Source organism: Stenella coeruleoalba (assembly GCF_951394435.1).
Source record: "Stenella coeruleoalba genome assembly, chromosome: 9".
Taxonomy (NCBI): Eukaryota; Metazoa; Chordata; class Mammalia; order Artiodactyla; family Delphinidae; genus Stenella; species Stenella coeruleoalba.
In genome coordinates, this window is record NC_137155.1 from 77,280,392 (window position 1) to 77,298,176 (window position 17,785).

At 40.2% G+C, this 17,785-nt stretch overlaps 1 protein-coding gene across 7 annotated transcripts in view; it reads right to left on the minus strand.

Moving 5' to 3' along the window:
• CADPS2 (calcium dependent secretion activator 2) overlaps positions 1 to 17,785 on the minus strand; it is a 486,383-nt gene that overhangs the window by 92,225 nt on the left and 376,373 nt on the right. For all 7 annotated transcript variants that reach the window (XM_079931397.1, XM_079931396.1, XM_079931395.1 and 4 more), the window contains one exon: positions 4,859 to 4,962. In XM_079931397.1, the coding sequence (XP_079787523.1) occupies positions 4,859 to 4,962 (104 nt within the window). The remainder of the gene's footprint in view (positions 1 to 4,858; positions 4,963 to 17,785) is intronic.

Sequence of the window (17,785 nt, forward strand, 5' to 3'; positions counted from 1 at the left end):
ACTTCTTCTTCCTCTTGTCTCTCTTCGTCCTTCCTCTGGGCCTCCAATTCCATCAGGTCTTTATTAGTAAGCTCCTTGGTCTGCACAGGAAGGAGTTCGGTGAAGTTGTCCTCTTGTACATCTAGCTTGAAATAAAGATACTGTACTACTGTACTCTATACAGTTGTGTACAGTAAAGTACACAAAAGCACAACCACCTGTAGAGGATGCAGGCACGTGACAATGTACACCAGACAGGTGAACTAACTTACGTGATTGGACATGAGAAAGTATGTTCGCATCTTTGAAAGTTAGCAACTTGAAGGTTCATATGTAGGGGGTTTACTGTAATATTCGAAAGGCTTTTTATACATTATCTTACTTATTCCTTTCAGGTAGATGGTATAATTATCCTTATCTTATAGGTTAGCAAACTCAGAGATTAAAGAACTTGCCTAAAGTTGGTAGGTAACAGAGCAATAATTTGAATCCAGGTCAGCTGGAGTGTAGAGACCAAGCTCTTACACATACAGCCTCTTCTTAATTAACTATACATGGCACAGGGCCTGTCTGTCTGTTGGTCTAGTTTTGCAGATCAGACCAATGTTAATGTCCTCTGATTTTTTTCTTGCCGGAGCACCTTTTAACGGTCTGATTTCTTTATAGCTCTTCAAATTTCTTTGAGGTCTTAGGCTTTTGATTACTTTTACCCTCAAAATATAGTAAACATTTCATAATTTAAAATACCACAAAAAATATGGCTGCATAAATGAGCAAAAATAGCATGTCTGATTTTGTAATGTATTACATGCTTTTTTCCCCCCCAAGAAAAGATCAGCTTGCAATCCTGTATTTTGTAGATGATCCTAAAAGCCCTGGTGTCTAGGATACCCAGTGTCTAGGGCATCACCACAACCCCCAACATACACACAGAGCAACATAATGCTAAGGGGTCATATTCTAGAAATATTTAAGTGCTTTTGAGGAGCCAGCAGAATGGACTAAACTAAACTGGTGACACCTAAACTACTGCCAAACGAATCATAAGTTTTCTGCACTCTTGATTCACGAAAATCTTTCCCTAATTGTGTTCATAGATGAATATAAATACTGAAATAATCAAGTGAGATGAAGAACTGAAAATGCTTCAAAACATGTTGGGGTAAAGTGCTACTCTTAATATTATACATTTATAAGTCAGTGAGTGACTAACAAACATTTTTGATAGGATATTTTTGCCGATGCAGTTTCGTTTGAGAGTCACTGCTGCAAATTGAATTCTGCCTCTGTAGCTTAGTTGTATGAAAGCCACTTACTGGTCATCTTCTTCCAAAAAGAGGAACATTTGTTGGACCACAGGCTAATCTAACCCTAAACCCGTCCTAAAAAAGAAAATATCGATTTATCTCACTGGCTATCCAGATATAAATACTAGGCAAATAAGATGAACTCAACTGTTGAGATGAGTGCAATTTAGTTAGTAGTAGGTAGTAAACAGATCTTGTCTATGATCAAGTTTTGTATAACTACACTTTAAGATGGTCCTTAGATATGCATGGTAGTAGAGAGGAATAAGGATATGAGGAAGTAAAAACAATGGAAAAAAATTTAAAAATCAAACATCCATTCTCTTTATGTTAGAATCCATCCAGACGCATAATCTGGTCCAGATACCGATGTTCATGTGAATGACCACATGCACAAATATGTGTGTCCGTACTGAACTCCTTCCCTGCCCTGACTCTGCTGCTGGAGCAGCCTGGGACCCAGCCAGCTGGAGGGCAGGATGCATCAACCATTTGCAGTGAACCGAGAGCTAAGTTGCAAATACTGAATTACCGCCAGACATCCCCCTGGCCTACAGTGTCACTGATATGGTGGACAATATCATATTTAAAATATTTCAGGGACCCTCAATTAAGATTCTGCTGCAACAATAAATCACAAAGTAACAACCTGAGCTGTGCTCATGTCGATCATGTCGCCTCTCTCTCTGCCCCTTCACTGAGGGATATTTCCAGCCCTCCATCCCCATAGCAGAGTCCCAAGATATGCCAGGAGAAGAGCCTGACAGAAGAGAAGGGACATCCCCAGGCTTGCACCATCCTCCTCCTCTCTGCGTTTATATCCCTGCTACGATGCTAAGTGCCAAACCTGCCAGCAAAACTAGGACAAGGCACTCATACCTGCCATTCTACTGAAACCAAGAAATAACAATGTGGTTCCCTGGAAAGTGTGGAGTCTGGAGTTGGCCTGCGTCTTCACCCCGTCACTGACCAGCTGTGCACCTGGCAAGTTTTCTTAGCAGGAAAGTGCTGCGTGTGTGTGGAGGGGGTGGGCTGGTGAGAGCCTAAGGCTTCCTGGTCGGCATCTGGGACTTGCCGCCTTTGTCAGAGTGAGTGGCCTTGGATGGACAGTTGTCAGATCCGTTTTGTCTAAATTTCTGGTCAGACACAGTCTCATCACGGGAATGTGGAAGACGTCCTTCAAGATTTTCTGGAAAGGAGTGTGAACTGTCTTTCTCAAAAGAAAACACAGAAAATCGGAAGAAAAGCCTGAGGGGAGAGGTGGAGAGGCCTTCAGAGAGAAGGGAGGACTGTGTTATGAGTAAGTTACTGTCAAAGATCTGAAGGACGTGAAACCTGCTTAACTGAGAAATTGCTGAAGGACAGAAACAACCTCTTGGCCTTGTGAAGTGAACCGCCTCTGTGGAGGAAAGGAGAGGGAAATGAGAGGAGCTGACACACGGCCACTTGAAGGTCTCTGAGGCAGACGCATTAACCTTCACCAAGGGAGCCGGGCCGGGTCCTCTTTTGTGCAGTAGAGTCTAGCCTGGACATTCAGCAAAATCAAGATCAGTGTACAATGCAGTCCATCAATTCACTGTGGAAATGACTTTGGAATCAGATCAATTCACCCCCCAATATTGTTCAAAGGAAAAGCTGGATCTCCTGGTTAAAAAAAGAAAAAGGCCAAAAAAAACCGCTAAAAGATAAAACCAAAACCAAAATGGCAAAACCCTCTCAGTTGGCCTGTACTTAGATGGCCAGCAATAATTACGCATGCAATTACTAATAAGACACCTTCACAGAAACAGTACAACAAAGAGTTGCCCATTTAAAGAGATACAGTCTTTAATTCCAAGGAGAGGGACTAAGGTGGCTTTAAAAGTGTAACCAGAGTGTGTTCTATCTTATCTTCACATAAAAGAGTCATTCCATGCTAGAAAAATGGTGAAAACAATTTTACTCACCTCTCTTCCCTGAAGAATCCCAAGAATTTGGAAGCATTGTGGAATGAAGACATGTCATAGTGTTACAAAGCATTTTAAAAAGAGGTCCTCATAACACTTCTATATTTTGGCATATAGTTGAGTTACATTTATGAGTTTTGATTACCTCTGTTCAAAAGAGTCAACTGTATTTTTGTGGATTAGAAACTAAGTAATATTTACATTTTAATTGTGTTTGGATACACTGTACTTTAACAAGCATGTAGTGGTTGCAGGGAGTATATAATGCTAATTACATTTAAAAGACAGGAGAGTTATTATTTCCCTTATTAGTGCAGGAAAATTAAATGTAATTTTTGTGAAAGGTATAGGAATATTAGATGTACCTGTTTAGATGAAATTGGATACCCAATCAGAATTTTTTTTAATTCAAAAAGGTCTAATACTCTGATGATAATGCCTTTTAACAAAAGACAACACATACATACATTTTATCATATAATCATTTTCATTGTAACATAGCGGTAGTATTAGCCTAGAAAAGCTCCTCCTGGGAATTCACTTCAAATTATTGAAGCAGCTGTTTCTTCAGTTTAAAATAAAATATCCATAACAAGTTCACACATGACAGATGCAAGGTAAAAGCTAGATTCCATAGTGTGAGCTAGAAGCAGATGTTTTGAATGATCATATTTATAACCAGATACAATAAATCTTAGTTACCTATAGCAAGGTTTCATGAATATTCTTTTCTGAGAATTTGCTTAAAACGTACTTCCTGTAGTTTCTTATATTTTTGAGAACAAGGTTTCATTAAATATAAATATTCTATAAATTCTTCTGTACCTGGTCTTTTTCATACTTACTCATTTCACGTGCTTCCTCAAGAATAAAAGCACTGTTAGGGCACTGAAATTTATTACATTTATTTAATCCTACACATTTCCCCTACCTAATTCAGTCAGAAGACTCTTGTTTTTTAAAATAAACTCATGGCTATTAGAAAGAATGACACTTTTAAGTCTCAGAATAAGCAGTTTGCCTGATGAAATACCATTCTATATTTTTAGTGAATGTCAGTATATAATTAGTACTAGAACTTTTAAAAACCTCTTAAAAACGAAAGTTTAGTGAAAATTTAAAGAAAAGTTTGACGGTAAAAGTGAAAGACTGGAGTTATCAATCATACAGCTCTGAATGTCTTCTATTCAGTTTTGGTGTCCTATAGTTTATCACTACTTTCCCTTTTGCACATTGATTAACTTACATTTCGAAACTAAAGCAATCGGGGCACAGGGGAAAAGCAAGTGATCTGGCATCGCAAGATGGGGGTTCGTGTTCCAGCTCTGCTTCTTACTAGTTGTACACCTTAGGCAGATCCCATAAGTTCTCCCACGTTCCTCACAGGAAGACAGTTGTCAGGAACAGATACTAAATTATATACATATACAATTCCTTTGTAACATATAGGAGTTATATTTCCAGGAAATGCACACACGTTCTCAGTTTTCTGTAGATAAATGGCCAGATGTGTATCAAAAGGCACTTCTTAAAAAAAAAAAAAAAAAAAGCCACTTCTTCAGTGCTGCTCCCACTATGGTGAAACATTATGCGACGCTTTATGTGACAGTTAAAACAAGCCATCACCTCTGCATGATGCTCTTCATTCTGCTGTAGGACTTCTATGCAGAGCTCTGCTAGATGAAGAACCTCTTCCAGCTTCCTAGCAGGAGTCGCCTGGTTCATGGTCTCTGCATTAAAAACAGATCATAATAATGTTACCTTGAAAATAAAAAGCCAAGCAGATTCTAAGATGTTAATGATGAGACCAGGGTGTTGAAATAGAATGAGAAAGCACAGTTTTGAGAAATGAGAGACAAGAAATACAAATGAATACAGTCTTTAAAAAAAAATCAGTTCACAAGATTGCACAAAATATTTCACCCACAAAGCAATCATGGGAAACTGCAAGTGCTTTGCCATTTAACATATTACAACTAACAGGTGCATCAGCACATTAGATGCTCAACTTCTGCAACAAACAAGTTATAATTCTCCTCAAGGTCAGAAATACAAAGAAAGGCAGATACCACAGTCTTTTCCTTCTCTCTGTATTGTATTAGCAATATAATACCATTCTCACGAGATGAGTCATTCCTGGCATTAGTGAAACGCAGGCTTTTCTGTTGCTATTTAGATTTCCAGCCTGAAATGTCTAAGGTTCATGTTGATCTTAAATGGAAGAAGTACAAAGTCACCTAAAACAGCTCTGACAGGCTGCAATTAACTGATTTCCTCTCCTCCAACCGGGGAGGGCTTGAAGAGCCATTCTTTAAAGTTGAAGGTTCTCTCAGCATTACAGCAAACTGGTATAAAAAGGCCAGGCCACAATGAGATTAAGTGCAGCTGAAATTCAGCAACAGAGAAGGCAAAGCAGTTGATTTCAGAGATAAAACGAACTGGCAAAAATTAGAGGTGCCCTGTGTAATGAAACTGTTTCACAACTGTGAGGAATAGACTTTCCAATAAGCATACTAAAGATAAACGTTTCTGGACTCTCTCTTTGCCCCTGTATGGAGATTGTAAGGAAGAGAAATAAAATGTTTAGATAAAGAGCTTTTTCTGTGGAACCTAAGGAGTTCTTTTGTTTTTTGTTTTTTTCGCAGGGGCAGGGCAAGAGATCTATTCCCTCTACATCTCCCTATAACTTCAGCCTTAACTTTGGAAGACTTCCATTTGCTCTTAATTTGTTCCCAAGGGACATACGATTCAGTGAAACAGCCTATGATTGGTGCTTGTTCATTAAACACTTTTTATAAGCTCACTATGGGTCCCAGTGTGATGCACGTGGGGTTTCCCATCCTCCAACCCTGATACACATCCTCCCAAACTCCCCTGCAGGATTAAAGCCACTGCTCATCTGTCACAGGGATCAAAGAGCAGGATGATTCTTCAGGAAAACAGTCCGCCAAACACAACAGAGTTGAGTGTGCCTACAATAATCTTAGCTGTGGGAAGTAGGAGGAAGTAGATGACACGTCCCTGCTCTTAAACCACTCAGACTCCAAAAATCACTGCTGCTGGGACCCTCAGACATCCACTATCCAACCTCCCGTCTGTTTCATGATCACTTCAACATCCTCAAACGAGGGTGAAGTCAAGGAGGCTTGTGACTTTGCACGACAGTCTGCTCCACTTGGGGGCAGCTCTCGCTATTGCAGTGAGGAAACTTCAAAGTTTGGAAACAGTGTAAAGCAAACAGAGGGGAGGCAGGCGATGTTAGGAGAGACTGCTGAGAGCAGGTGTATTTAGGGGGGGCAGGCGGGATATCAGTGGGAAGATAAGCAGAACCTGAAGCAGGTCCTAAAGGAGAAGCAAATGACCTGGGTAAGAGGAGCAAGGGTTTCTAGAAATGCTTGCATGTCAGAGACATGGTGCGTTTCAGAGGAAGGTGATGATGAAGGTGGCTACAAATGTCACCATTTATTGAGAGCCAATTACGTGTCAGACCCGGCACCAGGCACTTCCCATGTGTCATCACACTAATTTTCCTAACAGCTTTAAGCCGTTTGGTTATTTATTCATGTAAGTCGTAAATGAGGAAACAAGCTTGGAGAGATGAAATGCCACAGCTAACACGTGGTAAAGGTGAGACCTGACTTGGTGTGGGCTCTTAGCATCTCTACCCTGCATTTGCCTGGCTGGAGTAAAAAAGTTCTGGGAAATGATGGGTGAGGAGCCTGAGGTTGGATCGTGGCTTCCCTGGTGGTGCAGTGGTTGAGAGTCCACCTGCCGATGCAGGGGACACGGGTTCGTGCCCCGGTCTGGGAGGATCCCACATGCCACGGAGCGGCTGGGCCCGTGAGCCATGGCCACTGAGCCTGCGCGTCCGGAGCAGGGTTCTCTCAGCTTTTCTCTGAGGCTTTAAGTAAGAAAATAAATAGACTCAGTAATTAGATCCTATCTGGTAACCTGGAGCAAATGTTTCTTTGCCGGGCTTCAGAATAAATTAATTTTGGGAGAACGTATTTGTGGTTGTGTAGTACAAGGAAGGACTGGTGGGGACCAGGTCTAGCGTATGGGGAACTATGGGAAGATGGTAATGGGAACAGAAAAGAAGAGAAAGGTAGAAGGGACGCTTTGAAGAAAGGACTTGCAAGCCTTTGTGAGTGACTAGAAATTGCGGGTCAGGGAGGACAATGACCTTGAGGTTTGGAGACTGCATAGCTCGGAGAATGGAGATGCGTGGCTGATGAAACCACCAAATGGGTCTTCGGTGGGCCACCCCACCTAATTACCATGTACATAAAATTTAAAGCAAGCAAATTATTCTAAACTAAAAGGAAAGTGGTGCATTGTAAAATCTACATGCACAGGGAGTTAGGATATCTGGATCCTTTGCCTGGAAAACTCCTACTCATCATTCAAGACACAGCTTTAATGCTACCTTAAATGTAGGACCTTCTCAAAGTTCTGGGGCTGGGTGAGTCGCTCCTCCCTCTGGGTTCCCCTATTACCAGCTCATGAGCTGTTACTAGACTAGGCCCAGATCAGTCAGAAACTGGGTCTCATGATCTTGTGCTCTCACTACCTTGAATTGGCTTTGGACCATGACAGGTACTTAATGAATGTTTACTGAGGATGCAGTAGTATAATTTTTGGGAAAGGGCATGTTAAAAATAGAATCAATGCCCAAATTATTTCATTTCACTTTGTGTGGGATTGCAAATAGCTCTTCTGTCACTCACAAACCAAGGGTGAGTGACAGCAAGTCCATCAATGAAATGCAGCTGTAGTCCAAGGACACTGCTCAAATAATTGATGAAGCTGTGTTCTTAAATTATTAGAGATTTTTGGGGTAGAGTTTTCAAAATAATTTTTAATTCTCAAGAGCGTATCACTTATATTCTTTAATGTTTCCATCTTTAGATTTTTTTGTTTTTGCTTTTTTGGGCTGCATTGGGTCTTTGTTGCTGCGCATGGGCTTTCTCTAGTTGTGGCGAGTGGGAGCTACTCTTCATTGCAGTGGCTTCTCTTCTTGTGGAGCACGGGCTCTAGGCACAGGGGCTTCAGTAGTTGTGGCTCATGGGCTTAGTAGTTGCGGCTCATGGGCTCTAGAGTGCAGGCTCAGTAGTTGTGGAGCACGAACTTAGTTGCTCTGTGGTATGTGGGATCTTCCCAGACCAGGGATCGAACCCGTGTCCCCTGCATTGGCAGGCGGACTGTTAACCACTGCGCCACCAGGGAAGTCCCTCCATCTTTAGAATGAGGGTGTTGAATTAAGTTGAGGATTCTTAACCCTAGGGGTTAGGAATAGGTTTTAGGGAGTCCTTGAACCCCTTAAAATTATATGCTAATTTTTGTTTATAGAGGCATTTTTGGGGGAGTGAAGGATCACAACTTTCAGATTCTCAAAGTAGTCTATGAGCCAAACAAATGGTAAGCATCACTGAACCATATATGCGCTAAGATTCCTTCTAGCTAAGAGAGTCTATGCTTCCTATAAATTTTGGGCTTTACCTATATTGGATTATATCATTTCAACTTCATGAGGAAAGGGAAAGGCAACAAAATGTAATTGTTTTGATCACAGAAGAGAAACTTATTTTTCCTACATACTTTAGTACAATATTTACTCTATCCCTAAAACCATTCTGAAAGTTAGGGAAATCAGGAGCCCCATTTCCAGATTAGGGAAAAGTGTCTTAGAGAGGTTAAAACAGTGATAATCCAGTGACTTGAATTCTTTTCCATTTTCAAATTCTCTGAATAGGATTAACATACACACACATACAGTCAACTGAATATATATGTTCAATGTAAATTTCTGAAATAGCTGAAAGCTTGAGTTTATAAAGTCACCATATCCTTAGCCACAAGTAGGCAATAATGGGAAAGAATCAAGGAAGCAACCTGAAAACGTATTTCTGTTTATGTGTGAATATATCAAAACCAGCTTTTACATTTAACACTCCCTTAAGGAAAAACTCACAGAGTACCCTGTGTTCTACTGAAACTTAAAAACAGTCTGAAACACTTTATTCTTTCTAGATTAAATTTACTGAGAGGATCAAAACTTTGTACTTGAACATAATGACCACTCTAATACTTTAAACAAACAGCATTTTTATCAAGTACACTATGTATGCCATCTCTGGCTGCCACTCATTTGAGTACAGCCAAGAAGTTTAATGCATTTTTTAGCTAGAACTCTACTAGATAACAAGGTTATCAACAGCTCCATTAAAATTCTGAGCACTGTGAATATTTGAGAATTCCCCCTTAAAATGTCCACTTTCCCTCTTTTTGCAACATTTCTACAGCATTACAGATGCCTCTATATTCTTCAAGCTTCACACCAAGTTGCTGGTAGTTGGTAACGCATTTCAAATAGTGGCATTTAAAACAAATACCCCCCAAAGTAGCAAGGTTTCTTGATGAATTTCAATGTATTGCTCTTGGCTACGATACTTCTTCATTCTGGAACCCTTTTACTTTTCTATGGCAACACTGCTAGGCTCCTCCAAGCAACCCCTTGTAATTATGCACCTGTGTACATTTAAGAAGCGATCTCACTGGAAAAAAAGTCGGAGGTGGGGAGATGTAAGAAGACAGCCTGACCATTGTGTGTTAGCAGGCTTTAACTCTGCTCCCCTGCTTCAAAGAGGGTGCATACTCTCAGCATCCTCTCCTTGGCTGCCTCCTTTCCTGCCACTGCCTGTAACATTGGATACACAATGATGCTCATTGTGAAGGTTGTAAGGGGATATGGGGAGAAGACCAGTAAAATCATTTCAGTCCATTTTTCTCCATATAAGGTACAAAGAAATTTGAAATATATTTGACCTTAACTTTTAACAGACTGATTGTATCTGTACTTGCAGCTAAACAAGGACTAGAATTCAAGATGGTGTTGGATTGAAGGGCTATGGTGATAATCCCACTGCAATACTGCCTCGTCTACTCTCCTCTGCATCTACATCATGATAACAGCTAGAGTGCACCAACATATAATTCCTATATATGCGCTAAGATTTCTTTTTTTTAAACATCTTTATTGAAGTACAATTTATTGGAGAAACTAACAATATAGTTTCTGCTTTATAACAAAGTGAATCAGCTATACATATACATACATCCCCATATCTCCTCCCTTGCGCTAAGATTTCTTGCTGGTTCTTCAACATCCCCAGATTTTGTGGCCCTGAATTTGATTCAACAAACATATATTGCATGTAAGATATTGTACTGATAACTGAGGGGATAAAATGATGAACAAAACAGTATTTCTGCCTTCAAACAATTTATGTATCTCTTTCCCTAACCAGTTTATGAAGTAGAGGATAGAGCTGCATCCCATGCATTTTTGGTCAATATGAGGAAGTTCTATAATAAAGCTCTGATAAAGAGTGAATTAAATGCATTCAATATGCAAGAAAAGAGTTACTAGCTTGCAAGAAATAGGATCAAAGATATATCAAAAAGAGGGCTTTAAATTGCTCATGCGTAATATATGGAGTTCTTCAGAATCAAATTATCCTTTTAATGGGTGGGTGTTTGAGTTCAGAAACATTAGATCAGAGAAAGCAGCAGTCTGACACTGAGGTCTCCCATCTTTTTCCTCCTCCCATCTGAAGAAAAAGAACTCCCTCCCTCCAAAGGACAAAAATCAGATGAATGCGGAGAAAGCCCTGACATTCAGGAGGTAACTGAGGCAAGAAACTTGTATGCCTGAAGAAAAGACTGGGGAGAACTGCAGGTCCTGGGGAAAAAAAGAAAAAAAGCAGCCACATAGCACAGGGAGATCAGCTCGGTGCTTTGTGACTGCCTGGAGGGGTGGGATAGGGAGGGTGGGAGGGAGGGAGACGCAAGAGGGAAGAGATATGGGGACATATGTACATGTATAACTGATTCATTTTGTTATAAAGCAGAAACTAACACACCATTGTAAAGCAATTATACTCCAATAAAGATGTACAAAAAAATCCTAAAAAATAAATAAATAAATAAAAAATAAAAGAAAAAGAAAGAAAAAAGAAGAAGAGGAATGAGGGGGAGAAAATGAGCAAATGACTACTTTCTAGAGAAAGGAGTTAAAGGAAGGCCTACAGTTTGGAAGGAGTAAGGATGTCAGCAACATGGAAGCATCTACATGGGACACTGTGGAGACCCAAGTAGTGAGGCTCTGCCTTGTGAGGTTTAACTAAACAAGAAGTTGGGCCAAGGGTACAACACCTGAGTCCTTCTACCTGAAACCCTAAAGTTCATTCAGTAGCAAGGACTGTCAGCACCCTCTCTGTGGACTGCTGGTCAGAAAAACTTATCTACCCACAGACCCGATGAAAAATGGTGGAACGGACCCCTCTATTTCCTTGTGCCCCTTCTCCACCAAAGTAGACGGTGACTGCTCCCACCAGCCACCTCACCCTCTTACAAAAACATAGGGCAAAACCACATTACACACGTTGCGCACGGCTATGGGCACATACATGATTTGTACCAGTTAGAGAGATCAGAAACGGTTCCATCTGAGCTACCACCTCCATCCTCAATGCCTTTTTCCATTCATACACCCCTTTAGGCCAGCCCAGCCGGCTCAGGAATTCCTACTGGCTCCCTAGTTTGTCCTAATTTAAACCTACCTTAATTCTTGTCTGGGATCAGTGTTCTCCCTCTTCGCATGACCCAGACTGAGGACTCAGTTGGAAAGTGTAAATTTTATTGAGATTTTCTGACCCATCCTTTAGCTCCAGGCATAGCAACCTGTGGTGAGTGATACAGTACCAGAGTCTAGTACAGCTAGGCCCTTGGGAGTCCTACCCCTGCCAGATCTCAATACTCATGGGCCTTTTCATCCCAAGAGGGAAGGAGGGCAGGAGATCAAACACTTTCCCATTAAACAAAACAACCCCTCCCCCTCCCACCTGTCTGCCACCTTTAGAGCTTGTGACTAGATTAGATGATTCCGGGTGCGGGGTGGGGCGGGGGGGAATCTCCCTCGACTTAGTCCCCCAGAGGGAAGAGTATATAACTTTCTGGCTAAGAAGACCACCTCAGAATCCAGGAGAGAGGCGGTGTCTCAATCTAAACGCCACTTCTCCAGCCTGACCTATACTTACTCGCCCAGTATGTGACGCCCCAAGACTTGGTACTGTCAACTGATGCAAAAGGATGGAGGATCACTGCTCTCTCGGCTTGTCTGACTGCAATCTATTACGGTGCTATGACTGCCAGACATAATACATCACTCTAATCAATGAATGGAGTATTTGCAGTACAGGTCTGTAGTTTGCAACTTCATCATGCACCAGAATCGCCTGGAGGGCTTGTTAAAACACAGATTGACAGCACTACCCCTAGAGTTTTTAGATTCAGAAGGTCTTGCTTGGGGTCAAAGAACTCGCAGTTCCCAGGAGATGCTGATGGTGCTGGTTTGGGGAATGCACTTTGAGAACTACTAGTGTTTACAAAAAACAAAGATGAACTGTTTAACCTTCAGATTATTTCCTCCTTTACCTACCCGAAATCAAGCTATATATATATATATATATATATATTTTTTTTTTTTTTTAAAAGAAGATGTTGGGGGTAGGAGTTTATTAATTAATTTATTTATTTTTTCTGTGTTGGTTCTTCGTTTCTGTGCGAGGGCTTTCTCTAGTTGTGGCAAGCGGGGGCCACTCTTCATCGCGGTGCATGGGCCCCTCGCTATCGCAGCCTCCCTTGTTGCGGAGCACAGGCTCCAGACGCGCAGGCTCAGTAGTTGCGGCTCACGGGCCTAGCTGCTCCGCAGCATGTGGGATCCTCCCAGACCAGGGCTCGAACCCATGTCCCCTGCATTAGCAGGCAGATTCTCAACCACTGCACCACCAGGGAAGCCCAAGCTATATCTTTACATAAACTTCATTTTAGGAAAAAGGTGACTTTTGTGTAGAATCGGAACACATTTTACCTTTCAGTATTGTTATCCCAGATAGGATGAGGTACATATTTGGACAATCCTTAGATGAATGAAAATAATCTATGATGTTATGGCCTGCCTATGGACGTTTAAAATCCATGAGAATACCAATGCCACAGATGTTTGAAAACAATAGGTCTGTGGCCTCCTAATTCCAAGGCTCCCTTTGGGGCCAACTTGTTTAATGACCCTGTCATTTAAACCAACAGTTGCAGTTAATATCTCCTTGGAATTAACCATGCTAATGATACAGTGCTTTCAAATAACTGTCCTGCAGTCACAGTCACGTTAGCTGCTTTACCTGGATTATCTTTTGCATCAATACGTTCATTTTTAAGGAAATGGTCAGCTATAGAGCAAAGGAGAATTGGACACTGGACTAGAGGCAATGGCAGTCAAACTGGATGCAAACTGAGCAATCTCCATAAGGCAACAGCCAGTGGTGATCCATGAGTGACTGGCCACAGAAAGTCAGATACCTCTGGACGTAAATGTCAGTGACACTTCGTGAACCTTCCTTGAGGAGGAATATGGAGGCATCGTCTCCTCTTAAGATCTTAAAGACATGATGGTGATGGAATTACAGAGAGAGGATTATTAGGACACACACACACAATTTAATATTATTTGGTTTAACATTTGTCACAGGCTTTTATAATTATGTGACTTATAGGAGTGGAGAAATAGGGGGGTTCCCTGGTGGCCTCATGGTTAGGATTCTGGGCTTTCACTGCCATGGCCAGGGTTCAATCCCTGGTCGGGGAACTGAGATGTCACGCAGTGCGGCCAAACAAGAAAAAAAAATAAAAAGATTGGAAAAACAGACACCTTGGTTTGAGTTTTATTAAAGTTTTAACTTAGTCCTTTTAGCTGTTGAGATTCTGGCTCTCCTTAAATCTGTGAAACCAGAAGATCTAAGATCTCACAGGAAGAAAATATCTGCATCGTGTTGCTGACTGCAGAGCCTGTGAAGGCTTGAAAGAGAAAAAAATTTTCTTACATGCATATTTACTTTGCTCTGGTTAGCTCTGGCTAGAACTATGTGGTAGGATTCTAGTGACAGCAGAAATTTTCTTCCACTGGCAGTTCTGTCAGCTAGTTGCATAACAGGGGCTTTTCTAGAGACTGGGCTTTAGCCATGATAGCTATATCTGTATTTCACATACACAGATTACATTCAGCAGCTGAAACTGAGAAATGGTCCCTTCCCTGGTTTATTGCTCTTCATATATATATATGTATACTGTATTTACTTCTCCCCAATATAATTCAGATTCAGAAACTGAAAACCATCAGAATAATCTCAATTATGCCATGCCAATACTAAATTATCATATAATTAAAGCCTATAGCGTCTTAAATTTCATGCCTAGATCTTCTTGTCTTCTAATTACATTTACCTGAAACAAGCAGCCTGTCCATAGTTGTTTGTTACATTCCCACAGAAAGGGAATAAGACCCTTACACCTCCACACTTACACTTCTCCTGCCACTTATGCTCTTTTTTCCATTCTCAGGGATAAAGTCTGCCTGTGAACAGTGGGGGTTAGGCAAGCAGGATCCAGTGAGGCAATGGAGGTGAAGATGGTTTGTTCAGGAATGAGCAGTGATTAAGGGGAAAGGCACTCCAGAGGCTTGCCAGCTGGGTAGCAAGCTGAAGGAGAAGAAACGAGAAGTTTCCCAGACACAGCAACTACAATATGAAAGAGATAATTTGAAGATTTGTAGCCTTGGGTGCTAAGAAATTAGTCAAAAGATCTTGACGTCTGTACATATGTCTTTGATTCCTTTGACACATAATCAAGATCTGTTAGGGCAGCCAGCTCATGCATTAATGGTGATAAAGTATTTGATGCCAAGATTTGGAGAAAGTCTCCTAGCTGGACAAGTGTAAAGACCAAGTGTAGAGAGGAGGGTTGGGCTTGGTGACTTCCTGAGTATTTCTATGGTTGGTTTTAACATCGTGGGTCTGCCTGCCACTGTGAATGTGTGTGTATGCACCGATGATGCCTCAGGGATATTTTATAGGTTTCCCTTTTGAAAAAAATCCGGCATTACAAATTATTCAATTAGGTCTTTAAATTGAGTGCTTGAAGCTCTACGTCCACTTCGCTCTGGTCTATAAGAAATCTCCCTAATTTCCCAAACTAGTCATCTGTCTAGGCTTTGAGTACTTACAAACTCTGTTGAGAAATAAAGAGGTGAAATCTGTCAGTTTGCATTACTCTCGTTTTGTCCAAGTGAAAAGACTTTTTAATACATCTAAACTACTCGGATTAACAAGGTGCTGCAGAAGCCACACTGCTGCATGTCACTTGGTTACCTGTTGACATGTGTTAGTAAATAAATAAGAGGGTCATCAATCAGTTGGTTTCAAACCCTGGATTTAGAGAATGATAAATTCTACAGAATTGCTCATGAAAGGAGGAAAGCTTGCTATTTCAAGACTGCATTTATCTGTGAATCACATTCCATATAAAAGTAAAAATAAAACAAAAACACAAAAAATACATGACACACTGTCAAGTGAGCTGAATAACCTGACATCATTTCTGAGACCTTTTAGGGAACAGGTGTTGAACACTTGTAATGAGATTTCCATGCATCTTCAGAGGAAGGAGATAGGATTCTAGCAAGAGCTGTTCAGAGTGTTACAGATCATGGCTGAGGGAACAGTTCTCAGTAAGGAACAAACTGAAAGAGATATTACATAAACGTTTGGTTTTCTCAGGAGGTGCTTATGTTTTAAGAATTTTTGCAGAAGGCAAATGTTCACACAAGAGAAGCTTTTGGAAGAATATAATTTTTCCAGATCCTGAGGAATCTGGGATATACTTAATTAAGTAAGTCCTCCTGATACAATATCTTGTGCATTTACCTCATTATTTTACATCTTCTTCTGAAACTCTGAGAGTCAATGTGGTTCATGGAGCTTTCATTTCAGAGTGTGAAGTATTTTTTTCAAGCATAAATGGTTGGTTGACAATTCTATGTAGAAAATGAAGTAAGTAAATTGGGCACTTAGAAAACTGAGGATGTGAAAAGGTAAAAATATTATTAGTTGAAGATAGTTACAATAAAGAGTAATGATGCATTTATAGTGATAGATGTTTTCTTCAATACTTTGAGGTCTCTCTGGAGACCACGTTTTTATCAGAGAGGGCTTCAGTTTATTTTAATCCATTTAGTGAGCCCTTCTTTCTAACATCTCTGAAACAGCCCATCCTTCCATACTGATTTGTGGTCCCACTTTATTCTCGATGAAGCGTATCAGTCTCCCATTTATACATGACTCTGTCTCTGCATTCCTCTTCTGAGTATCTGCCTGATCCTGGGCTTTGGTGATGGCTTTGTAATTTGTCTTAGTATCTGGCAAGGCAAATCTCCACACTGTTTTATTTTTTCCTTAAGGTGATCTAGTTTTCCAGTATCCTTTATTCTTTTACTTAAATTTTGAAGTAACTTTATCAAATTAAAAAAAAAAAACCCTGGAATTCTGATGGACATTGCAGTGATTTTATAGATTAATTTGGGGGGAGAGTTTATATATTATTAAGTCATCTCTCTTAAGGGCATGAACTGCCTCTACATCTATTTACATTACTCTCTGTGATCTTTACTTGAATTTCAAAATTTTTTTTATAGAGGTCTAGGAAGTTTTGTATAATCTGGCTAAGTTAACTCTTGGATGCCTTATAGTTTGGTGGTTACTATGAAAGGTACCTTATCTATCTATCTATCTATCTATCTAGTTGAATGATGGTGCAGAATAGTGTTTCTGAGTGTGGTCCATGGACCACTGTGGATCCCTAAGACCTTTTGGGGGCCTGCATAGTCAAAAGTACTTTCATAATAAGATGTTTTGCCTTTTAAATTCTGTTGACATTTACAGTAATGATGCAAAAGCACTAGTGGGTAAAACTGTTACCTCAGCATGAATCAAGGTTATGGCGCTAAATTATACTCATCACGTATTCTTTATCACCATTCACTCAAGAAAAACAGCTGGTTTTACATAAGAATGTCCTTGAGGAAAGAGTAAAAAATTATTAATTTCATTGAATCTCTACGCTTGAGTATACATTTAAAAAAGTATCATCTGTGACAAAATGAGAAATTTGCATAAAGCACTTTTGTGTACTGAAGTATGATGACTATCTCAAGGAAAATTGTTTGTGTGACTGTTTGAGTCCAGGGCTGAGCTAATTGCTTTTTGTTTTCTTTCACAGAGAACCACTTGACTACTGGCAAAGTATGGTTATTCAGACTTGGAAGTTTGGTAGACACTTTCTGAAAAATGAAGTAAACCTCTCACTTTAAGGAAACAATAGATAGTATCTGTTGCCAATGATAAAATGGGAGCTTTTAAGGAAAAGTAGAATTTTAGAAAACTTGTATCTGTCAGGAGCTTGACAGCTTCCTAATACTTTAAGACTCTTCTGATGAGTCGGGGTGATATTCACAAGGGTGATTTTTTGATATTACATAATATTTGTTAACATTAAGAAGATTGCAATTCACTGCATATTTTTCAAATAATCAATACATAATGTTAAAAATTATGCACGATGAAAGATCTATTCAAAATACATGATAACCAGTGGAATTTAATG